The sequence below is a fragment of the Lithobates pipiens genome, unplaced genomic scaffold (assembly GCF_037356315.1).
Source record: "Lithobates pipiens isolate NorthernLeopardFrog02 unplaced genomic scaffold, aLitPip1_a1.2 Scaffold_22, whole genome shotgun sequence".
Lineage (NCBI taxonomy): Eukaryota > Metazoa > Chordata > Amphibia > Anura > Ranidae > Lithobates > Lithobates pipiens.
This window is the reverse complement of record NW_027507784.1, coordinates 48,811,259-48,836,939: the sequence shown is the minus strand read 5'-3', so window position 1 is coordinate 48,836,939 and position 25,681 is coordinate 48,811,259. Positions and strand designations below refer to the sequence as shown.

Sequence of the window (25,681 nt, the reverse complement as noted above, 5' to 3'; positions counted from 1 at the left end):
CTGATGGTGGAGGCATGAACGCTGACCTTAACTGAGGCAAGTGAGGCCTGCAGTTCCTTGGACGTTGTTGTGGGGTCTTTTGTGACCTCTTGGATGAGTCGTCGCTGCGCTCTTGGGGTAATTTTGGGCGGCCGGCCACTCCTGGGAAGGTTCACCACTGTTCCATGTCTTCGCCATTTGTGGATAATGGCTCTCACTGTGGTTCGCTGGATTCCCAAAGCTTTGGAAATGGCTTTATAACCCTTTCCAGACTGATAGATCTCAATTACTTTCTTTCTCAATTGTTCCTGAATTTCTTTGGGTCTCGGCATGATGTGTAGCTTTTAAGGATCTTCTGGTGGACCTTACTGTGTCAAGCAGCTCCTATTTAAGTGATGCCTTGATTGTGAACAGGTGTGGCAATAATCAGGCCTGGGTGTGGCTAGAGAAATTGAACTCAGGTGTGGACAACCACAGTTATAGTATGTTTTAACAAGGGGGGCAATCACTTTTTCACACAGGGCCATGATGGTTTGGATTTTTTTTCACCTTTAATAATAAACACCTTCATTTACAAATTGCATTTTGTGTTTACTTGTGTTGTCCTTGACTATTGTTTAAATTGGTTTGATGTTCCGAAACACTTAAGTGTGACAAACATGCAAAGGAACAGGAAATGAGGAAGGGGGCAAACACTTTTTCACACCACTGTAGTATACAGTGCAGCCTCACAGGACAGAGTATACAGCACAGCCTCACAGGACATAGTAGACAACTCAGCCTCACCGTACATAGTATACAGAACAACCCCACAGTACATAGTATACAGTTGAGCCTCACAGGACATAGTATACAGCGCAGCCTGACAGGACAGAGTATACAGCGCAGCCTCACAGGAAATTGTATACAGCTCAGCCTCACAGGACAGAGTATACAACTCAGCCTCACAGGACAGAGTATACAGCTCAGCTTCACAGGACATAGTATACAGCGCAGCCTTACAGGACAGAGTATACAGCTCAGCCTCACAAGAGAGAGTATACAGCTCAGCCTCAAAGGACAGAGTATACAGCGCAGCCTGACAGGACAGAGTATACAGCTCAGCCTCACAAGACAGAGTATACAGCTCAGCCTCACAAGACAGAGTATACAGTGCAGTCTGGCAGGACAGAGTATACAGCGCAGCCTGACAGGACATAGTATACAGCTCAGCCTACAGTAAATAGTAAACAGAGCAGCCTCACAGGACAGAGTATACAGCTCAGCCTCACAGGACAGTATAGAGCTCAGCCTCACAGGACATAGTATACAGCGTTTTTGAGCTTTGCCGTTTTTTTATTAGCCAATAGAGAAATGATCTGTTACATCATTTGTTGCTAATTATTTCCACTTTTTTAGCTTTTCCATTAGATTTTGATTATTTTATTATTATTATTATTATTATTTGACACCTTTCGGGTGGGAGTGGGTACCTGTTTGTGACAGGTACCTTGTCCCTACTTCCGTCACACCTCGAGTCGGAGGCTAGAACACCACTTTAACCACCAACCCAAAATTATTATTTGTAGTATTATTATTATAATAATCATAATAATAATGTATTTAATCTTTTTTTTAAAGTTAGGGGTTAATTATTTATGTATAATTACATATTATTCATTTTTTTATTCATACAATATCTCACAAATGTGAGTACACCCCACACATTTTTGTAAATATCTTATTAGAATTTTTAACGTGACAACAAATATCTTATTAGAATTTTTAACGTGACAACAAATATCTTATTAGAATTTTTCACGTGACAACACTGAAGAAATTACACTTTGCTGCAATGTAAAGTAGTGAGTGCACAGCTTATATAACAGTGTAAATTTGCTGTCCCCTCAAAATAACTCAACACAGCCATTCATGTCTAAACCTCTGGCAACAAAAGTGAGTACACCCCTAATTGAAAATGTCCAAATTGGGCCCAAAGTATCAATATTTTGTATGGCCACCATTATTTTTCCAGCACTGCCTTAACCCTCTTGGACATGAAGTTCACCAGAGCTTCACAGGTTGCCACTGAAGTCCTTTTCCACTCCTCCATGACGACATCACGGCGCTGGTGGATGTTAGAGACCTTGCGCTCCTCTATCTTCGTTTTGAGGATGCCGTACAGATGTTCAATGGGGTTTAGATCTGGAGACATGCTTGGCCAGTCTATCACCTTTACCCTCAGCTTCTTTAGCAAGGCAGTGGTTGTCTTGGAGGTGTGTTTGGTGTCATTATCATGTTGGAATACTGCCCTGCGGCCCAGTCTCCGAAGGGAAGGGATCATGCTTTGCTTCAGTATGTCACAGTACATGTTGGCATTCATGGTTCCCTCAATGAACTGTAGCACCCCAGTACCGGCAGCACTCATGCAGCCCCAGAACATGACACTCCCACCACCATGCTTGACTGTAGAGACACACTTGTCTTTGTACTCCTCACCTGGTTGCCGCCACACACGCTTGACACCATCTGAACCAAATTAGTTTATCTTGGTCTCATCAGACCACAGGTCCCAGTAATCCATGTCCTTAGTTTGCTGGTCTTCAGCAAACTGTTTGCAGGCATTCTTGTGCGTCATCCTTCTGGGATGACAGCTATGCAGACCAATTTGATGCAGTGTGCGGCATATGGTCTGAGCACTGACAGGCTGGCCCTCCCACCCCTTCAACCTCTGCAGCAATGCTGGCAGCACATCTATTTCCCAAAGACAATCTCTGGATATGATTCTGAGTATGTGCACTCAACTTTTTTGGTCGACCATGGTGAGGCCTGTTCTCAGTGGAACCTGTCCTGTTAAACCGCCGTATGGTCTTGGCCACCATGCTGCAGCTCAGTTTCAGGGTCTTGTTACTCTTCTTATAGCCTAAGCCACCTTTTGTAGAGCAACAATTATTTTTTTCAGATCCTCAGAGAGTTTTTTGCGATTAGGTGTCATATTGAACTTCCAGTGATCAGTATGAGAGGGTGAGAGTGATAACACCCTTGCTCCCCATTCACACCTGAGACCTTGTAACACTAACGAGTCACATGACACCATTTTCACTTATGGGTGTACTCACTTTTGTTGCCAGCGATTTAGACATTAATTAACCACTTCCCACCCGGCCAATGCATATATACGGCCGGGTGGGAGCCGTCTACTCCTGACAGGCCGTTCAGGAACGTCATTCAGGAGTAGCGGGATCGCGCGCGCGCGTGCCCTCGCAGCGGCGCGATCCCGATGTGCTCGTGTCACCCGGACACGGCACATCTCAGATCGGCAGGAGGGCTCTGTGATTGGCCCTCCTGATCACATGACGGCCGTGTCCAATCACGGCCGTCATGTGATGTAAACAAACAGCCGGTTGCTAGGCAATCGGCTCTCCTCTCCTCACACGGAAGTCACCGCTGAGGAGAGGAGAGCAGAACGCTGCAGCCGGCTGATGATCAGTGAGTATGGGCTGCTTTTTACAGCTTTTTACTCACTGATCATCAGTGTAGTGTAAACACACAACACACCACACAGTACAAACACAGTCCCCACATATGTCCCCAAAACACACATGTCCCCAAAACATACATGTCCCCAAATAATAAAAACACATGTCCCTAATAATAAAAACATGTCCCCCACATATGTCCCACTAAAATCACACGTCCCAATGATTATCTGCACACATATGTACATGATCATTTGCGTACATATGTCCGTGATCACACAAACCAATTATTATACACTTAACGGAATTTTTTTTACCAAAAACATGTAGCAGAATACATTTTGGCTTAAATTTATGACAAAATTTGATTTTATTGGATTTCTTTTCAAATAGAAAAAAGAAAATATTGTTTTTTTTCCAAATTTCCGCTTTTTTTGAGCTTATATCGCAAAAAAAAAAAAAACGGAGTCGTGAATAAATACCACCAAAATAAAGCTCTATTTGTGCGAACAAAATGATAACAATTTCATTTGGGTACAGTGTAGCATGACCGCGCAATTGTCACTGAAAGCGCTAGAGCGATGAAAGCTGAAAATTGGGCTGGGAAGGAAGGGGGTGAAAGTGCCCTGTATTGTAGTGGTTAATCAGACATTAATGGCTGTTATACAAGCTGTACACTCACTACTTACATTGTAGAGAAATATCATTTCTTCAGTGTTGTCACATGAAAAGATATAATAAATTAGTTACAAAAATGTGAGGGTGTACTCACTTTGTGAGATACTGTATATGATGATTTTTAGTTATTTGCATATTTATTCTAAATTTATGTATTCATATATTATTAAAATTTTATTTTTAAATTTTTATAATTTGAGCAGAAAATCGTGCAAAAACACACGACAAAATGTGTAAATGCACACAAAAACGTGTTTCTATTAATTTCTATGGGAATAAAAACATGCCGAAACGCTCATATCTGCCTGATTCAAGCTACAAAAACAGCTTCAGAACACGCATCCAGGAATGTCCGTGATCATCGTGTCTCCCAGACCCTCTGTGTCATGGATCAGGGAAAAGGGCCAATGACAGAGGCCCTTTACCACGTGATCACACCGTCCAGTGATGGCGTGATCATTTGTAAACAAATGGAGCATGTCCGGTTTGGCTCCTCCCCTCTCCTTACGCCAATCGGTACAGCGTGTGAGGAGAGGGGGGGAGCTGGGTGCAGCAGAACTGTGGGCTGGATCTGTGCTCATACATGTCTCATCCATCCATCCATGGCTCATCCATGTCCCATCCATGCTTCATCCATGGCTCATACATGTCTCTTCCATCCATCCATCCATGCTCCATCCATGGCTCATCCATTCTCCATCTATGGCTCATCCAAACTATCATGGCTCGACCATGCTCCATCCATGGCTCCTCCATCCATCCACGGCTCATCCATGCTCCATCCATGCTCCATCCTTGGCTTATCCATGCCACATTCATGCCACATCAGTGATCATCCATGCCACACCAGTGATCATCCGTGCCACATCCATGCAACATTAGTTCCCATCCATGTCACATCCATGCCATCCATGCCACAGCCATGCCACATCAGTTCTCATCTGTGCCACAATCATGCCACATCAATGCTCACTGCTTTGTGTGAAAGGAGCAGAGATCAGTGACGTGTCATACACAGCCACACCCCCCACAGTTAGAAACACGCCCCTAGGACACACTTCACCCCTACACTGCCCCCTAGAGGTTAACCCCTTCACTGCCAGTGTCATTTACACAGGAATCAGTGCATTTGTATTGCACTGATTGCTGTATAAATGACAATGGTCCCCAAAATGTGTCAAAAATGTCCAATGTGTCCACCATAATGTCGCAGTCACGATAAAAATTGCTGATCGCTGCCATTAATCGTAAAAAACATTTTCTTATAAAAATGCTATAAAACTATCCCCTATATTGTAAACGCTATAACTTTTGCGCAAACCAATCAATATTTGCCTTTTGCGATTTTTTTACCAAAAATATGTAGACGAATACGTATCGATCTAAACTGAGGGAAAAAAAATGTTTTTTTTTAATATATTTTTGGGGAATATTTATTATAGCAAAATGTAAAAAATAATGCATCTTTTTCAAAATTGCCGCTCTTTTTTTGTTTATAGTGCAAAAAATAAAAACCGCAGGGGTGATTAAACATTCCTTTAAATATCGTGCCTGGGGTGTGTCCTTAGTTTGCCTGTGATTTTTATTAAAATCACTGCTCCTGAAAAAATGGCTGTTTTTAAAACTTTTTTTTGCATTAATACATGTCCCCTGGGGCAGAACCCAGGTTCCCAAACACTTTTTATGGCAATAACTTTTCATGTTAGCGTCCCATATACTTTAACAGTGTTCCGCGGCTTTTGAATTTGCCAGGAACACTGCATAATAACGCATAGGGGAGGGGACTGGAGTGGACGGCACAGGAGATAGTTGGTCTACCTTGTGGAGTAGGAACACGCGATCTCATCTGCGGCTTGGCGCTATTAAGGCATGCTATAGAGCAGTGCACCAGACTCATGAGGCTACATCTTTGAGCAGTGTTTGGACCTTGCAACCTGACCTGGAATCCGTTTTGATAATACATAAATGGGTATTGAACAAACTTAAAGTGGTTGTATAGTAAATTTTTTGACTTTTACCTACAGGAAAGCCTATAATAAGGCTTACCTGTAGGTAAAAATTCAGCGGGTATACATCCACTTTAATTACGAGGTCACACTCTCTGAGGTGAGAGGCCATTACCTTGGGGTGGGGAACACCTGAGTGTAATCACTGCTGCAGATCGCTATATTCAGAGTCACCTATCAAGTCACGTTTATTATTGCTGTATTAAGGACATTATTGCTGTATTAAGGACACTGAAAACAAATCCTGGGTGGTCAGCGTATCACGGCCTTTTATGCACTTGAGCACTTTATGGATCCCTTTTTGTATTAATATTTATATTTTATGAAATGTGTGTATATTCACATTATATGATGTTGAAAGCTGAATGACGACTTTAGTTGCTTATATATTATTATTGTTTTCTTGGATTTGATTTTATAGGCACATCACTTTAGATAACAATTTTAGTTTTTTAGGTTTTTGCTGCAGGTTCAGGAGATCATTAAGGGGATAGCGCAGCACACAATTTATTTATTTATCTATGATTCTAACACGTTAGTATTCGACGTGATTGGTGCTAGCAGCTGTCATTATACTATTATAAGATAGGGGAACTTTGATTTGGTAGACAAACAAGATATTTGGGGGGCACACCCTGAAAGATGCATTAAAGATGTTTTTTTGAAAATGTCGAAGTGTTTTAAATAGCCTTGCAGGAGGTAAATGTATTTTTTGCATGTGTGCTCTGTAATATTTTGTTCTGTTGTATGGTCTTATGGCTGCACCATCTTTAATGCATCTTTTAGGGTGTGCCCCCCAAATATCTTGTTTGTTTATTGTATGAATTCTGACCAAATACTTTTGGGCAGGAGCACCCCACTCCCTCATCAGCGCCTCCCATTAGTGTCTACCTTTGTCATAGGTGGAGACCTTTAGTTCTCCCATATAGAGGAGTTTATGGCATGGTTCAGAGAAGCAGGATCTCCCATTCTATGGCTAGTGTAGGACCCACTAACCATGGGGTAATTTGTCTCAGTAAGTGGGCTTAAGCCGCAAGACCTTTACTATTTTTTTACCACATAATGTTCGCTGTTCGGCGAACAGGTGAACAACCGATGTTCGCGTTGAACTTACATTTGACTCGAACATTGGGCTCATCCCTAGATATAACATTAATATCAAGAATTATAGCAGTCTGTGGAAATAAAAACCAAAGACAATTTTTTTACAAATAAATATGTGAAAAGTGTGACGTGCATTATTATTCAGCCCCCTTTACTCTGATACCCCTAACTAAGATCTAGTGGAGCCAATTGCCTTCAGAAGTCACCTAATTAGTAAATAGAGCCTACCTGTGTGTAATTTATTTTCAGTATAAATAACACAGCTGGTCTGTGAAGCCCTCAGAGGTTTGTTAGAGAGCTTTAGTAAACAAACAGCATCATGAAAACCAAAGAACACACCAGACAGGTCAGAGATGAAGTTGTAGTGAAGTTTAAAGCAGGGTTAGGTTATAAAAAAACATCCCAAGCTTTGAACATCTCACGGCGCACTGTTTAATCCAACATCCAAAAATGGAAAGATTATGGCACAACTGCAAACCTACCAAAACATGGCCGTCCACCTAACCTGACAGACCAGGCAAGGAGAGCATTAATCAGGGAAGCAGCCAAGAGGCCCATGGTAACTCTGGAGGAGCTACAGAGATCCACAGCTCAGGTAGGATTATCTGTCTATTAGTCATGGTCTCCAGAAATCTGGCCTTTATGGCAGAGTGGCAAGAAGTAAGCAATTGTTTAAAGAAATCCATAAGAAGTCCTGTTTGCAGTTTGCGAGAAGCCACTGGGGGACACAGCAAACATGTGGAAGAAGGTGCTCTGGTCACATGAGACCGCAATTTAACTTTTTGGCCTAAAAGCAAAACGCTATGTGTGGCAGAAAACTAACACTACACATCACTCTGAACACACCATCCCCACAGTGAAACATGGTGGTGGCTGCATCATGTACTGCAGATGTTTTTCTTCGGCAGGGAAGCTTGTCAGAGTTGATGGGAAAATGAATAGAGCGAAATACAGGGCAATCTTAGAAGAAAACCTGCCAGAGTCTGCAGAAGACTTGAGACTGGGGCAGAGGGTTCACCTTCCAGCAGGACAAAGACCCTAAACATACAGCTACAATGAAATGGTTTAGATCAAAGCATATTCATGTGTTAGAATGGCCCAGTGAAAGTCTAGACCTAAATCCAATTGAGAAACTGTGGTAAGACTTGAAATTGCTGTTCTGTCACAGATGCTCTTCATCAGGCTGTACTGGCCATCGGGACTACTGGGAGTTTCCTGGTGGCCGAAGGCTCAGTGGGCCAGTTTCGGTGACAGCCTGAGCCTGTCAAAGTAATGATTGCGAGGCTTTCGCTGCACTGATCATCTCCAGCTATTCCCTGTGTTCTCCTCTTCCATCTCCTCCTCCTCTGCCCCCAGTGTACTCTGGCCGCTTCTCCGGTCCCCTGTCCTGCTCCTCCGCCCTGTATGCTCTGGCCACTCCTCTGGTCCCCTGTCCTCCTCCTCTGCCCTGTGTGCTCTGGCTGCTCATCTGGTCCTCTGTCCTTCTCTTCTGCCCACCTCCTCGCACCCCACATCCCCTCCTTTCCTCTCACGCCGGATGCTGGGGGGATGTGTCAGAATGCCAAGCAGAGGAAGGGGCCAGTAAATATGTAATTTACCGGCCCCTTCCTTTCTCAACTTGATCACTCCTGTGTCTTTTGATAATTGAGCAGAGTAAACTCTGCATCAGTTTATGAATGAACAGGAGCCGCTGTATCCTGTATGAATGAGCAGGAGCCGCTGTCTCCTGTCCATTCATCTTTAATGCTGAGACAGCACAGGAAGGGACTGGGGAATCTGTGTCCTCAGTACCTTTCTCTGTCTCAAAGGGGGTATGTCAGGGGTCTATTTAGACCCCTGATACCTCAACAAAGCCCACCAACAGGACTGATAGGAAAAAAAAATTGCAGTCAATATAAAAAAATTGTAAAAAAATTATTAAACATAAAATTGTAAACAAACAAGACACTACAACACTGTCCATTTCCCTAACCCCCTTCTGCCAAAAAGCATTGTGAAAAAAATCAAAAACAAATTAAAATGTAAAAAAATAAAAATACATAAAAATAAAAAACTACTAACACGATTCACTGCCCTATACCCCCCCCCCCCCCCCATTCCCCAGAAGCACTGTAGAAAAAAATTATATTTAAAAATTATTTTTAAAAAGTAATAAAACGCGAAATTGTAAAGAATAATAGACACAATAATAAAAACAAAAAACTACTGACACTGTCCACTACCCCTGCCCCAACCCCCTCCAATCACTGTGAAAAAAATAATACAAAAATGAATTGTAAAAACTTATTTCAAAATTAATAAAAAATTAAAAATTTAGGAATGTTCCTGCTTAGCCCTCCCACTTCATGCTGTGATGTGAGAAGGAGCAGAGGAGAAAAATACAGAGGAGAATAAGTGAAATAATAAAAGTGGTGAGTTGTGCGTGTTTGTAAACTTAAAGTGGGCTGGTCTGGATGAAGTCCAGGGCCAAATTTTCATCCTTGCCAAATCTCCATCCAATCTGACAGAGCTTGAGCTATTTTGCAGAGAAGAATGGGCAAAGATTTCAGTCTCTAGATGTGCAAAATTGGTTGGAGACATACCCAAAAAGACTTGCAGTTGTAATTGCAGTGATAAAAAAAAAATACATGTTATTGAGTGGAAAAACATGTTTAAAAAGGAATTTAGGATGAGAAATAATACTTTTATCACCCTCTGAGAAGTGGGGAAGTATTGTTATTATAAAACTACAGTATATTATTAGGTTGTTATTAAACTACCATTGGAAATCATATTTTTTCATACAGGGGGAAAACAAGACTAAAGGAGAGATTGGTTGGAGGTAAAATCTCATATTCAAAAACATTTTATATGATGAAATAAAACATATTGCCTTCCAACAGGAGGCATCATTCCGCTATAGCCCTGAAGGGAAGTGGTAAAGTAGATCATGCAGTGCCTAGCTGCTATGTATGTAGGAAGCATATGACTTACAGCTGGCTGCTCGGACACCCAGTGCTGGCACATGGGGTAGGAAGAGAATCTCTAACCCTTTGTAATTTACAGGTAATAACTTAGAACCTACCCATGGCTTCCTTTCAATCCCCATGGCCAAACAGATTGGCTGGGATGCAAAAGTAAGGTAAGTATGTGCAACGAGGGGAAGGTAGTAGTTAAGTGGATTCTTTGCTTTATCCTGCATGGGTAAGGCACAGGAACACTTTAAATTTAAAGTATATTCTCCTCCTTCAGGTATTTGTAATATAATAGAAAATTGGGGATAAATCTACAACCTCTGGTAGAAGAGAATGTGTAAGCCAACTCAGCACTTGGAGAGAGCAGGGAAAGAGCAGGTCTACCTCTAGGAAGGTCCATAAAGGAGACTGGCTTTCAACATTGGCAGATGGAATAGAAGATTGTTGAAAGTAATGTAATATTTGGGAATGTGTGAAATGGGGAGAGTCCTACTAGTCTTTTTCTTAATGATCCTTATGCCGCATACACACGGGCGGACTGTCTGCCCAACTAAGTTCGGCAGACAATCCGACAAACAGTCCGTTCAAAATTAGCATGAACGGACTTGACCACACACGATGAGCAGACAGTCCGCTGAAAGCGTGCGTGATGACGTGCACAGCACGTACGTCGGGACTAGAAAAACGACGTCCTATACACTGCAATGCAACCTTCGGCCGTGTAAACCCTTTCTGAGCATGCGCCATACTTAGTCCGTCCAACTTGCCTACACAAGAGCGGACTGTCCGCTGAAACCAAGTTTGGACGGACAAAACCAAGTTTGAACGGACTGTCTTACGGAAATTCCGTAAGACTTTGTTCGTCAGACTGTCCGCTGAAAAAGTCCGCTGAAGCCCACACACGAGCGGATTGTCCGCTGAAACACTGTTCAGCGGACTAAGTTGGGCAGACAGTCCGCCCGTGTGTACGCGGCCTTAGTCTCTTACCAAGCCAAATGAAACGAAGAAAGAAATGGCATCTTAATTGCATGTATTGTATCCATCCAAGACATCCAACAAAGGAAAAAAGTCTACGTCTTCATGTCTTCCAAAAGTTATTTACAGAGAGGGATATTGTCGTGTTTATACGATGAGGTCACAAGTTTGTTAGCTTAATACCAAGATATGAGGTAGAGCTGTTGTTTATGGAATGCAAATACACCATATTATCTATGCTTTCTTGTGAAACATAGAGGATATTACCAAAAAACGATTTCAGATTTTTATATGTTCAGAGAGAGTCCCGAGATGGAGGTTTTCAATAATTGTTTGTTTTAGAATAGGTCAGCAAAAAAAAGATTTGCTTTAATTTATTGTTAGCAAACTTGAATTAAACTTTTCAAATTTAATCTTGCAACTGTTGCTAAAAAAAAAAACAATTAAACCTACAAGTGCCTCTGGATTCTTTTCCCTTTGTGGTATGATTTATCAGGACTTCAAGGAACACATGCACCAAGATCAAGCTACAAAGGCAAGACAGCTGGAAGGTGTTTCCAACGTGTTGCAACGTGTTTCCAATGCAGTTTAGAAACATCAGTATATATACTGCCCCCTTCATGCAAAACACGAGTGCCACTTACCTCTTATTTGTATTTTAACTTCTGTAATGTCAGTAGTTTTGCAAATATCAATTTCTTTGGATTCAACTGAAAATTTGAGTGGTGGCAAGAATAGGCAGCCATGACTTATACCACATTTAACAGCAAAGAAGGAAGGTTGAGAACTGGGCAAATTTAAAGCTCAGGCCATGCTATTTATTACTGTATTGTAGTCATGTTGCATACACAATATTAAAAAGGGTTTAAATACCTTGCAGTGACAGCACATAGGAAAGTCGGACCACTGTTCTAACACACAAACAAAACAGCAGCCTGGCTCTCCAACAGCCCCCCCCCCCCCCCCAAAAAAAAAAGAATAAAATAAAAAAAAACTGTCCTAACAACACTATATATATATATATATATATATATATATATATATATATATATATATATATATATATATATATTGTATATGTACATTGTACATATCATATACGTAAACTATACTTTATATTCACTTACACATTTGGTATTAATTTTTTATTTTATTTTAAGTTTATTCTTTAAGAATTCATGATACCTTTGAAGTTCCTTTTGTGGAAAAGTACAATCCTGAGCGTCGCAGAATGAAATATAGTTTTTTCCAAGATTTTTTTCCTTTTTCTGCCATAAATAAGTAACTGTGGATTTCAGGATATGTGCTTGTACTCAAAAACGTCTAAAAAAAAGAAGAAAAAAAAAGTAACATTTATTATGAAGTATGAATATACGCATTGTTGATACTCATTGAAAAAAACATATTTGTGTGTTTTTAAGGATGGCTGGCAGAGAAAAGGAAAGGGTTGTCAAATAAGGACTGACATTGAGAGGGTAAGTTAGTTGTTATTAGATACAATTTTGAAAACACTACATAGTCATAAAACAATTGCCATGTTGGATTCAGATATCATTGTTCTAACTTTATTTTCATCCTCTTTTACATCTCAGTGCTTGTGATCTCCTTGAGTAGGGATGAGCCGAACACCCACCGGTTCGTTTCACACCAGAACCTTCGAACGGACCGAAAATTCGTACGAACTTTAGAACCCCATTAAAGTCTATGGGACTCGAACGTTCAAAATCAAAAATGCTAATTTTAAAGGCTAATATGCAAGATATTGTCCTAAAAAGGGTTTGGGGACCTGGCTCCTGCCCCAGGGGACATGGATCAATGCCAAATGTTATTTTAAAAACTGCAGTTTTTCGGGAGCACTGATTTTAATGACGATTAAAGTGAAAAAGAAAAAGTGGAATATTCCTTTAAATATCGTGCCTGCGGGGTGTCTATAGTATGCCTGTGAAGTGGCACATGTTTCCCGTGTTTAGAACATTCCCTGCACAAAATCACATTTAACGGAAAAAAAAGTCATTTAAAACTGCTTGCGGTTTTAATGTAATGTCTGGTTCCGGCAATATGGATCAGTGGGATAAATGGCATGGGTAGCCCCCCCCTGCCCATTACCAGCCCCTTTGGGTCTTGTACGGATATTAAGGGGAACCCTGTACCCAAATTAAAAAAGGGAAAGGCGTGGGGCGTCAAGGCCCTATATACTCAGAACAGCAGTATACAGGCGGTGCAAACAAGACAGGGACTGTGTAGGTTTGTTGTGTTAAGTAGAATCTGTTTCTAATTTTGAACTGGTACATTTCTGTGTAGCTCCAGTCAAAAAATCTATTTTTAAGCTTTTTGGAAAACATAGGGAAGGGTTATCACCTCTGTATAATTTTTTTTGCCGTACGTCTTTTTTCATCTCCCTTCCTGTTGTCTCCTTCTGTTTGCAAGTAGGCGATGTTTGTAAGCTGGATGTTTGAAAGTAGGGACCTGCCCTATATGCTCTGCAGAAATTTGGGCCTAAGGCGTTGGTGTTGCCATAACACTGTAAGCCCTCAAAGTGACTCTTGGTGGGTGCTGGAGCACCCTGCTGTGAACGATTATATCAAGAATTGGAATTACATGCACCTGTTAGGCACTGGTGCTGGTGCCACGACACTGCAACCTCTCCCATATATTCTACTTGGAGTGCAGGAATGAGCCCTGCTGCAAAACATTGCATCAAAAATTTTAATTACATGCCCCTGTTAAACAGGGGCTGAAAAATTGGGCCTTAGGCACTGGTGCTGGTGCCACAACACTGCAACCTCTCCCATATATTCTATTAGGAGTGCAGGAATGAGCCCTGCTGCAACGCATTGCATCAAAAATTTTAATTACACCCCCCTGCTAAACAGGGGCTGAAAAATTGGGCCTTAGCCACTGGTGGAGTCACCCAGAACCAAAAATGTTCTTCCAAGCTATCAGCAGGATCATTGAGGAGGAAGATGGTAGTTAGTCAACATAACAGGACAGTCACTCAGCATCAGCATAGGAATGTGACATTTCAAAAAAAAATATTCGGTTACATCAGCTTCAGGTGCTTGGTAGCTGGTGGTGATCCAAGACTGATTCATCATTATGAAGGTCAGTCGATCAACCGAGTTGGTGGACAGGTGCACCCTGTAAATCAGACGCTGGCAATGGTTGCTGGAACCGATTATACCTTGGGGCAGCGGACTAAAAAATTGTCTGAACGCATCGGTCAGACGGCCACCTTCTCCACAGCTCCTTCTGTGACTGACCGAAGCCTCAGCAACACGTTGTCCAGGACCAGGAGTTTGTAACCTCCCAGTCTCTGGGAACGCGTTGTACAGACCTTTCTGCAAGGCCTCCCGGAGATGTCTCATTCTCTGCTCCCTCTACGACAGCAAGATAAGGTCCGCAAACTTACCCTTGTACCGTGGATCAAGGAGAGTGGCCAGCCAGTAATGGTCCCTCTCCTTGATCTGAAGAATATGAGGATCCTTACATAGGCTTTGCAGGATCAGGGAGGCCATGCAGTGTATGTTAGCTGCAGCATTCGGTCCGTAGTCCTCTGGGTCACTAAGGACAACATGATCCGCAGCCACCTCCTCCCAGCCACGTACAAGTCCTTCGGGTTTCTTGGGACTATAAATCATCCCTAAAAGACTGCTGCTGCTGATTCTGAGTGCAAGGCTCCACCTCCATGCTGACAAAATCCTCCTCCTCCACCTCCTCCTCCTCTTCCTGTTTAATGGGTAGGACAGCAGGAACACTGTCTGAAAAAAAACGGGGGCTTGAGAGGCAAGGAAGTCCTCCTCTTCCTGCCTCTATTCTGCCTCAAGTGCCCTGCCCATTATTCAAGGCAGCGTATGCTCCAACAGGTGGATAAGAGGTACAGTGTCACTGATGCATGCAATGTCACTGCTCAATATCCTTGTGGCCTCCTCAAATGGTGACAGGACAGTGCATGCATCCCTGATCATGCCCCACTGGCGTGGTGAAAAAAAACGAGCTCCCCTGACCCTGTCCTGGCGCTGTAATTGCACAGGTACTCATTAATGCGTGTGCAGCCGCTGCAGCGTGGCCAATGTTGAGTTCCACCTGGTGGGCATGTCACATATAAGGCGGTTCTTGGGCAGGTTCAACTCCTTTTGGAGCTCAGCCAGCCGAGCACTGGCATTATATGATCGGTGGAAATGCACACAGACTTCCCTGGCCTGCCTCAGGACATCCTGTAAGCCCGGGTACCTGCCCAAGAACCACTGCACCACCGGGTTAAGGACATGAGCCACACAGGGCACATGGGTCAGATGTCTCTGTCGGAGGGCGGAGAAGAGGTTGGTGCCATCGTCACAAACCACCATTCCTGGCTTAAGCTGGCGTGGCGTCAACCACTTCTCGGCCTGCCCCTGCAGAGCTGACAAAATATCTGCCCCAGTCCCCCAAACAAACCAGCACAAGCACAGCATGGCATCTTTTTGCCTGCGTACTTGCGTAGTCCCTTGAACGCCTACGGAGCACGCTGGTTCCGAGGAGAAAGCACTGGAAGAGGCCATGGAGGAAGAAGAAGAGGAGGGAGTGGAGGAGAGAGGTGTGTCACAGCCAGTAGTAGCATTTTGGAGGCGTGGCGGCAGAACAACCTCCAACACTACTGCACCTTGTCCTGCATCCTTCCCAGCTGCCAGAAGAGTGACCCAATTGGCCGTGAAAGATAGGTAATGTCCCTGTCCATGCCTGCTGGACCATGAGTCAGCGGTAATATGCACCTTACCACTGACCGCCCTGTCCAGTGAGGCATGGACATTGCCTTCCACATGCTGGTAGAGAGCCCGAATCACCTCCCGTGAGAAAAAGTGGCGTTTGGGAACCTGCCACTGAGGAACCGCACATTGCACAAACTCACGGAAGGGGGCCGAGTCTACCAAATGAAAAAGGCAGCAGTTGAAGTGCTAGCAATTTAGCCAAGCTAGCATTCAACCGCTGGGCATGTAGATGGCTGGGAGTGAACTTCTTTCGACGGTCCAGCAGCTGGGGCAGGGAAAATTGCATGCTACATTCAGACGTCGGTGTACTGCTAGTAGATCTACACCTTCATTCCTCTCAGTGCAGGTTTCAGAGGGGACTGAAGGTCTAGTGGGGTTGGAGATCCCAGCTGATGAGGAGCAAGGAGAGGTCTGCTTTGTTCTTTGGTGTGGGTATTTAAGGTACGCTTGCCAATGAGCTGCATGGCAGGTTAACATATGTCTGGTCAAGCATGTGGTGCCCAAGCGGCTGATGTTTTGGCCACGCGAGATACGCTTGAGACATATGTTGCAAATAGCAGCGGTGCGATCTGATGCACTTGTCTCAAAAAAGGCCCACACCAAAGAACTTTTGGAATAACGTGCAGAAGCAGCACCCTGCACAGGCGGAGCTCTGGTGTGATTCAGTCGGTGTGCTGCCCTTAAGCTGGCCCCTGGAGGGCATCCTGCCTCATTGGAGATGTGCCTTCTCCTCCTCCTCTCTCCCATCAGGCACCCACGTGGAGTCAGTGACCTTATCATCCCCTCCCTCTTCATCACTGGAGCAAACCTGGCAATATGCTCCAGCTGGTGGAACATGACTGCCAGATTGCTGTCCTTCTTGAGCATCCCCTCTCTCTGCACTCACGCTACTGCCTTCCTCTAGCTGGATATCATCATCAGAGCCTTCAAAACGCTGGGCATCCTCCTGGAGCATGTGCCCAACACTGTGCTCAAACAGTTTGGGGGACTCCTCAGGAGGACATGGTGGGTCTAGGGAATAAGTGACTGATGCCATTGAGATGAAGGAAGAGGACGTGTTGGCAGCTGCTTTGCTAGTACCCTGAGCATGGGTGAGAGAGGATGAGGAGGATGAGGAAGGCTTGGTCATCCACTCTACCAAGTCTTCGGCATGATGCGGCTCAACACGTCCAGCTGCCGAAAATAAGGACAAGCGTGCCCCATGGCCACGTGCTGATGACGATGCACCGCGTCCACGACCAGCACTGCTTTCTCTAGACATAGAGCCTGCTTGCCCTCTTTTATTAGCTTGTGACTGTCTGCCTCTCCTTTTTGGCCTTCCAGATATAGCAATGGCCTGCAGGGAGATGGGAAAACCAGCAATTGGGGTAGCTTTAGGTGCACACTGAGCAGATGACACAGTACACCGACTCTAAATACTGCAGCTGCCTGCATGTGTTACAGAAACAGAATAACGCCAGCAATAAGGGGTAGCTTCAGGTGTATACTGTGCAGGAGGCACACAACACCCACTGTAAATGCTGCAGATGCCTGTATTACAGAAACAGAACAACACCAGCAATAAGGGGTATCTTCTGGTGTATACTGTGCAGGAGGCACACGACACCCACTCTAACGTCTGCAGATGCCTGTATTACAGAAACAGAACACCAGTAATAAAGGGTAGCTTCAGGTGTATACTGTGTAGGAGGCACACAACACCCACTGTAACAGCGCTAGGTTCCCAAGCAAAACGACACTGTCCCTGCCTATCTTGCTCTTTCCCTGCATGCCAACACACTACACAAGGCCGCCACTCTGGCAGCCTTATATAGTGTGGGGTGTGTACTAAACCCCACTGAGCTATAATTGGCCACAGGCATCCTGCCTGTGGCTAATTATGGCTCTCCTCGCTGCTGGCGCTGTGATTGGCCACACATGCGGTGGTCACAGTGCATGCTTTGCCAATCATGAGCCAGCAATGCACTGCGATGGTGTAGTGCATTGTGGGCCGTTCATGCCACACAAATATGGTGCGAACGGTCCACAAAGTTCTGAATTCGCTGAATAGGCGAACGGACCGTGTTCTAGTCGAACATGCTTTTGAGTCGAACACCGAGCTCATCCCTATCCTTGAGCCTCTTTTAGTAACTTCCTGTCAATATGCATTTGTTCCAGTATAGTATCAGTTTTATATCATTGCTCTGGAACAGCTTCCTGATAGTGACAGTGGTGGACCACGCCTGCACAATATGTGTTAGCACAATGATCTGTATTCTCTACCAGGGATGTATGTTTCAAGGTGACAGCACAGAAGCACAACTGGGAGACAGGTGCCACCCTATAATAGCAAATGATGAAACAAGAACCTTCATGGCAGGATTACCAGGTATTCTTTAATTCGAAGATGTAGATTTAGCAATTCTGAAAACAATTTATAAAATGAAAGCTTTTAAACTTACACCCCCATCAAATCATTCTCTGCAGCTATTACCTTTTGTACCACCACCCCCCTTTAGAATGTAAGCTCTACGAGCGGGGCCCTGCTGTACCTTTTGTATTGTACTGTAATTGTGTTGTACCCCCTTATACATTGTAAAGCACAGTGTAAACTGTAGGCGCTATATAAATCGGGTATAATAATAATAATAATTTAAATAAAAAATTACAGATTTTCTGAACATGAAAAAGTCACAGCCTTGACTATGCCATAGGAAGATACACTGTTACAAAAAGTATCGGGACACCTGCTTTTACACGCACATGAATTTTAATGGCATCCCATTCTTACTCCGTAGGGTTCAATATTGAGTTGGCCCACCCTGCAGCTATAACAGCTTCAATTCTTCTGGGAAGGCTGTCTACATGGTTTAGGAGTGTGTCTATGTGAATGTTTGACCATTCTTCTAGAAGCGCATTCGTGAGGTCAGGCACTGATTTTGGACGAAAAGGCCTGGCTCGCAGTCTCTGCTCTAATTCATCCCAAAGATGTTCTATCATGTTGAGGCAGGCCAGTCAAGTTCCTCCACCCCAAACTCACTCTTCTATGTCTATGGACCTTGCTTTATGCTCTGATACACAGTCATGTTGGAACAGGAAGGGGCCAACCCCAAACTGTTCCCACAAAGTTGGGAGCATGAAATTGTCCAAAATGTCTTGGTATGCTTACACCTTAAGTGTTCATTTCACTGGAACTAAGGAGCCAGGCCCAACCCCTGAAAAACGACCCCACACCATAATCGCCCCTCCAATAATTTATTTGGACCTGTGCAGGAAGCAAAGTCCATAAAGACATGGATGAGCGAATTTAAGGTGAAGAAACTTGAATGGCCTGCACAGAGTCCTGACCTCAATACGATAGAACACCTTTGTTTTAGATTTAAATTAGAGCAGAGACTGCAAGCCAGGCCTTCTTGCCCAACAGTGCCTGGCCTCACAAATGCGCTTCTGGAAGAATTGTCCAACATTCCCATAGACACACTCCTAAGGCTTGTGGATAGTCTTTCCAGAAGAGTTGAAGCTGTTATAGCTGCAATGGGTGGGCCAACGCAATATTGAACCCTACGGACTAAGACTGGGATGCCATTAAAGTTCATGTGCATGTAAAGGCAGGTGTCACAATACTTTTGACAATATAGTGCACATTTGCTAATGCCCATCATGGCTACTACTTCTATACTTTTCTAGAATTCTTTGCTACTCCAATCCCTGTTCTGCTTGCCTTCCCTGACCCAAGACAGTCAGTCTTCCCTGATATAAGCATCATCTCAAACATTGGAAGTCATCTTAAATATAACCTTGCATGTGAAAACTACGCTTCAGTCTACTCCTTACCTTTAGAACATCCACAGGCTTTGTTGTGCCATTCATTTCACTGGAATAGGACAGCATTAAATCTGGAAAATAGTTCTGTTAACATAAAATCATTAAACACAAAGAAAACCATGTCATCTAAAATAAAAAGACTTACGTTTATTGGTTCACAAACTATAATAATTGTTCTATTAATGCCGTTATTGTATGTGGTATATTTGACACAATTCCTACAAATAGTGTGCTGTTTCAACACTCATTCCCGTAAAAAGTGTATGTAAAAGGCAATTCACAAAGATTCTTACGCAGGTTATCTTTTCACACCTTAACCACTTGGCGACTGCCGTACACATATATAGGTCGGCAGAATTGCTCGTACAGGCAAATGGGGGTACCTGTACGTCTCTTTGAATTTGCCACCTTGCGGGCGCGCATGCCCGCCGCACGCCACGGAGGTGTGCCCGCGGGTCCTGCAAACTGGAGCTTTGCCGGTGGCCCGTGATCGCGAGAGTGAGAGGCAGAACGGGGAGATGCCTATGTAAACAAGGCATTTCCCTGTTCTGCCTAGTGACAAGACAGGGATCTACTACTCCCTGTCATGCCATAAATCTATCCCCTATTTTGTAGAAACTATAACTTTTGTGCAAACCAATCAATATACGCTTATTGCAATTTTTTTTTCCAAAAATATGTAGAATACATATCGGACTAAACTGAGGAAAAAAAAAAATTTTTATATATTTTTGGGGGATATTTATTATAGCAAAAAGTAAAAAATATTGCTTTTTTAAAAAAAATTGTCACTCTTTTTTTGTTTATAGCGCAAAAAATAAAAACCGCAGAGGTGATCAAATACCACCAAAAGGAAGTTCTATTTGTGGGGAAAAAAAGCACAATGGGCAGTTAAAGCGATGCAGTACCGTATCACAAAAAGTGCTCTGGTCAGGAACGGGATAAATACTTCCAGGGCTGAAGTAGTTAAAGAGGTACTGCAGTCTGCTCACATAATTTGTAATAAAATCTCTTTGCCATTTTGAAACTTCCCTCCAACCACTTTGCATATTATTTTATATATACTGTGATTCTGTACTTGCCAAATACGCTGCAGAAATCTCCCTCCACTGAGTCTGAGTGTATCCATTTTAACTGTGGGCAGCTGAAGCTGCTGCCTGTTCACTTCCTGGATTTCTGTGCTGCTGGCTACTCAATATATACTTCCTAGTCTCGTGTCTGTGCAGTAAGCAAGCTGTGGTGCACATTGTTGTTTTTAAGTTGCCATAGGAATGGCAGCTTCTGTGGAAGATCATGCACTGTTATGGCAAAGTATCAACAGCATGGAACACAGAAACAGCCAAGGAAAGTGTACATACTATGCTTGTTCAAACAGGAAAGCAGAAAACAAAAGTATTTTATATTTTACCATGATGTACTGTACAGTATTTCTCATCCAAACTGCAAACACTGAGGAGACAAACCTCAGCTGCTGCAGCCCAGTCCTCTAACATGATCTTTTCACATACACAAATCCTGTGCATAGCTCCCAACTGTCCCTGATTTTGAGGGACTGTCCCTGATTTGGAGCAATGTCCCTCTGTCCCTCATAGCTCTTCATTTGTCCCTCATTTTGGTCTGATCTATATAGTTGTATATAAAATGCACTATTTACCTTTCAAAAAGTGTTTCCCAGTGCTAAACCTTTCATCCAATTTCTAAATTGCTGCATTTGTAACTCCCAAAAGCCAAAATGACGGGAATAGTAGTGGTAAAAAAGCACTTGTGGGTTTAACCAATCAATTTTTTTTTTGTACAATTCTCCTTTAAGGGGGCGTGACAGGGGGTGTGTCCTATTCCTGCATACTTTTGCTAATAGGTGTCCCTCATTCCCATCTCAGAAAGTTGGAAGGTGTGCATGTGTGTCAGGGAACTGCAGAGAGCTGCCTGGAGACACAGAGAAATAATCTGGATGACTTCTCTGCATGTCTACCATACTTTCTCTCATCTGAAGTACCTGCCATCACCCTAGGTGACTTTAACATTCCAATCAATGTTAACACTGCAACCGCTTCTCAACTGCTCAACCTAACCTCCTCTTTTAAGATAACTCAATGGACACAAACCACCACTCACTCCAACTGCAACACTCTCGACCTCGTATTCTCCCATCGCTGCACTCCCTGCAATCTCTCTAACACCCCCTTTCCTCTCTCTGATCACAATCTTATACGTTTCACGCTCTCCTTGTCTCCTACATCCCATGCTGCCAACCCACAAACCACTACCTGCAGAAACCTTCGCAACCTCAACCCTTCCCTTCTTCATTCTGCTACTGATGGCCTTTACTACAAAATCGCACCCCTGTCCTGCCCAGACCTAACCACTTCCATCTACAACAACACACTTTAATCCTCCCTAGACATACTTGCTCCTTTCTACACGCAGAACCAAGCCCCATCTGACACAACCCTGGCAAACAGACGACACCATAAATCTCAAGAGATGCAGCCATGCTCTAGAGCGAGCATGGCGTAAATCTAAGACCCTGCAAGACTTTACCCTCTACAAATCTTCCCTTCTCAAATACAACTCCTGCCTCCACACTGCTGAACAAACCTATTGTAACTCTCTCATCAAAACCCTCTCATCCAAACTTCATCAACTCTTTTCTACCCTTAGTTCCTTACTTCACCCCCCCCCCCACTGCCCCCACCCACCAACTTGCTTACCGCTCAACAGATTGCCAACCATTTCAAAAGCAAAATTGACACCATTAGCAAGGAGATATCCAGCATTCAACTTCCTCCCCTACCCAACACATCAGGTCCAACACCACACTCAATACTCCCCACCTTCTGCCCAGTTACCATGGATGATGTTGATAAACTCCTCTCCACGGCCCACCTCATCACCTGTCAACGGGACCCTGTTCCCTCACAATTACTGCTACCACCTTCCCACTCTATCCTAAACTCCCTAACCTACATCTACAACCTCTCCCTCTCCTCTGGCACCTTTCCTTCCCTGCTCAAATATGAATTGGTTACCCCTATACAAACCCTCACTAGACCCCACCTGTTTGAATAACTTAGGACCCATCTCCCTGCTCCCATTTGCCTCCAAGCTCATCGAATGCCTTGTCCATGGCTGAATGAGTCGCTACCTCACGGACAACAACCTTCTCGCCCCCAACAGCCCTGCTTCCATCCACAACATTCTACTGAAACTGCCCTACTAAACAGTGGCTTATCCAGGGTATGGCACCTATGGCAAGTGCCATGGGCGCCATATGAAGGGGGCGCTCCTGAGTAGCTGGGCAGTAAGGCTTTTTCCTGCATAATTGTGGTTGAATATGACCTGCAGCAGAGCAAGCCGGCTGGATGTGCACTGTTCAGCTCCGATTAAAGACATCACCTGTCAGATCCAAGCTGTGACTTCGGGTTTGGGCGGGACTGCTACTCAGACCCGCCTCCTCTGTCAAACAACCAGTGTAATGAAAGAGCCGGCTCACATGCACTTCATTATATGTAGTGCTCCTCATCACATCCCGCACACCACACTTCCACATTCCTTACACAGAGCCCAGCGGACCCTCCCCTCTAGCACGTTGTATCTAAGCCCCACCCCTCCCCCTACATCCTTTCTGGCGTGTGCAGCAGGTGAATGTATAGTGAGAGGAGGCTGAGCTCTGATTGGATGGTGGGGTATCTGAGACATTCATAGGTGGGACTACATGTCCCAACATGTCAGCTGCTTTCTGAGAAGGTTTGTGTGTCTGCAGCCCTGATGTTTGTTATTGTGCCATCACCTTGTGCAGTGCTGAGGATATCACTTCCTGGGTACTACATGCTGTACTGATGGGGGGGAAATGATGTGTCAGGCTGGCCTCCCCCTCGGCACTCTGTATGTCTCATTGCAGATATTGTATCTCTCTGCAGATTGGATCTGGCCAGTGTGTAGGCTCCGGGGCCCCCTACAGGAGATTTGAGAGAAGGATCAGGCACTCAGGGGTGTCAGGCAGTAAAGAGAACCTGTCATTGGCCATTCAGATCAAAGTAAAAGGTAAGTACTACAGCTGAGCGCCTCCATTGCTGACACCTTCTCTGAGCTCTCCTGCGGTCTGTCTGTCTGTAAGGCACCTGGTGAATGCTTTGCTCTGTGCCAAGGCCCATCCCTGGTGTGGGGAGAAATTAAAGCTGACATTTAACTGAAAATCAAATTGGGTACACACTATTCATTTCTTCTCATTCAACCAGCAGGCGGAACTGAACAAAAAAAAACTGACAGCTCTGGCCGACTCTTTCATTACACTGGTTGTTTGACAGAGGGGGCGGGTCTGGGTAGCAGTCCCACCCATATCTGACATAACAGTTGGATCTGACAGATAAAGTCTGTCATTGGAGCTGCACAGTGCACATGCAGCTGGCTTGCTTGCCAATCCTTGGATGTTCACACTGCTGCAGTTCAGTCAGAAGTTGGCATATATTGCTGGCTAGGACAACGATATAAAGGGTTAGTATCAGTTGTCTGTTCTCCTCACAGGGTTTTTTTTTCAGCCTTGTGTAGCCCTGCACTCACAGATAGCCACTTTCACTTTAAAACACAGAAGTCGGATTTCAGTAGTTGAAAGTGGACGTAATATCTCTCCCACCACTCCTTGAACAGCCTCCCTGCTCTGCACTACAGTCAGAACAAGTGCTGGACTAGCTGACTGCAGTGTGTTCAAGAGGAGGAAGGGGATGAGCTGCCCTTAATCCTTATCTCATTCCTGCTCAGGGAGTTCAGGAGATGAAAATGAGTGTGCCCACTGTCATGGGCATCCGCAGGTAGGGGCAAGGGGGGTCAAGTCCCCCCCCCCCAAATCAGATCAGCACTGTTAAATTGTGCACAGTGGCATCGCTATGGTGGTACAGGCATCCCGCACTTGAGTGCCACCTGCCAGTGGGGTGACACCATCAAGGTGCTGTCAAGCCCTCCTCCCCCCATTAGTGTAGTGTGACTGCGGGCTCTTTTCCTCACTCAGTCCAGCAGTAAACTCGGCAGCGCTGTGACAGGAGAAAGGCGAGCAGCGGACTGTCAGAGGTTTCCCCTTCTCACCCCCCCTTTTTCCTGTCAGGGAGAAGAGACGGCAGCTCTCACTAGGTTCCCTGTCCAGCTTCCTGCCCACTCTGTTCCTTCCCCATTGACCATAACTGAGGGTCAATCAAAGAAGACTAGTAAAGGAGACCATCATGGGACATGTAGTCCTGAAGATTGGCGGACCCATTTTCCACAGGGAGGAGGCTACAGCTCAATCAAGAGAAAGATTGAGAGAATGCAACCTGGAAAAAGTGCCACGCTGCCCTGCACCACCAGAGAGAGAGCCACCCTGCCCAGCGCCACCCAAGAGAGAGCTATGCTGCCCAGCGCCACCAGAGAGAGAAAGCCCAGCTGCCCAGCACCACCAGAGAAAGAAACACTGAGCCCCTGCCAGGGTACAGACATGCTACACTACTGACCAGAATTTCCCCGGGGAACCCAGTGTGAGCGATCGACCAGCCCGAGGCATCACTGCTGTAGTTTCGCTGGGTCTGGTAAGAGGGCCTGTTGGCCATTATCCATTACTTATCCCAAGGACTGTACTACATCTGCAGTCTCTGACCATGATAATGTGATAATGACATTGTCGAAAAAGGGCGGCGCATGGGTGACCCTAAAATGACGCCCATGAGCTCTGCACTGAAAAGAAAAAGGAAGATCTGGCTGCAGTGGATAGAAGAGCCAGCCATAGAAAGCTGCTTTTACAAAGGTAAATGGTAGAGCTTTGGGGAGGGGAGATGAGGGCAGAGGAGAGGGGCCATAGTGAGATGTGGATGGATGACCTGCACTCTGTATCTAGCACTCTCCTTGACCCTGCACTCCTTGCATAATGCACTCCAGAACCCTGCAGTCTGTACCTAGTGCTCGCCTGAGCCCTGCACTCTGTAAGTTCAGCACTCCAGAAATCTACTCCCTGT

General features: G+C 44.5%; 1 protein-coding gene across 2 annotated transcripts in view; it reads right to left on the bottom strand.

Moving 5' to 3' along the window:
* GRB14 (growth factor receptor bound protein 14) overlaps positions 1–25,681 on the bottom strand; it is a 122,180-nt gene that overhangs the window by 45,421 nt on the left and 51,078 nt on the right. For both annotated transcript variants that reach the window (XM_077447571.1, XM_077447570.1), the window contains 2 exons: positions 19,713–19,787; positions 12,340–12,477 (listed from right to left, as the gene is read on the bottom strand). In XM_077447571.1, coding sequence (XP_077303697.1) covers positions 12,340–12,477; positions 19,713–19,787 — 213 coding nt within the window. The remainder of the gene's footprint in view (positions 1–12,339; positions 12,478–19,712; positions 19,788–25,681) is intronic.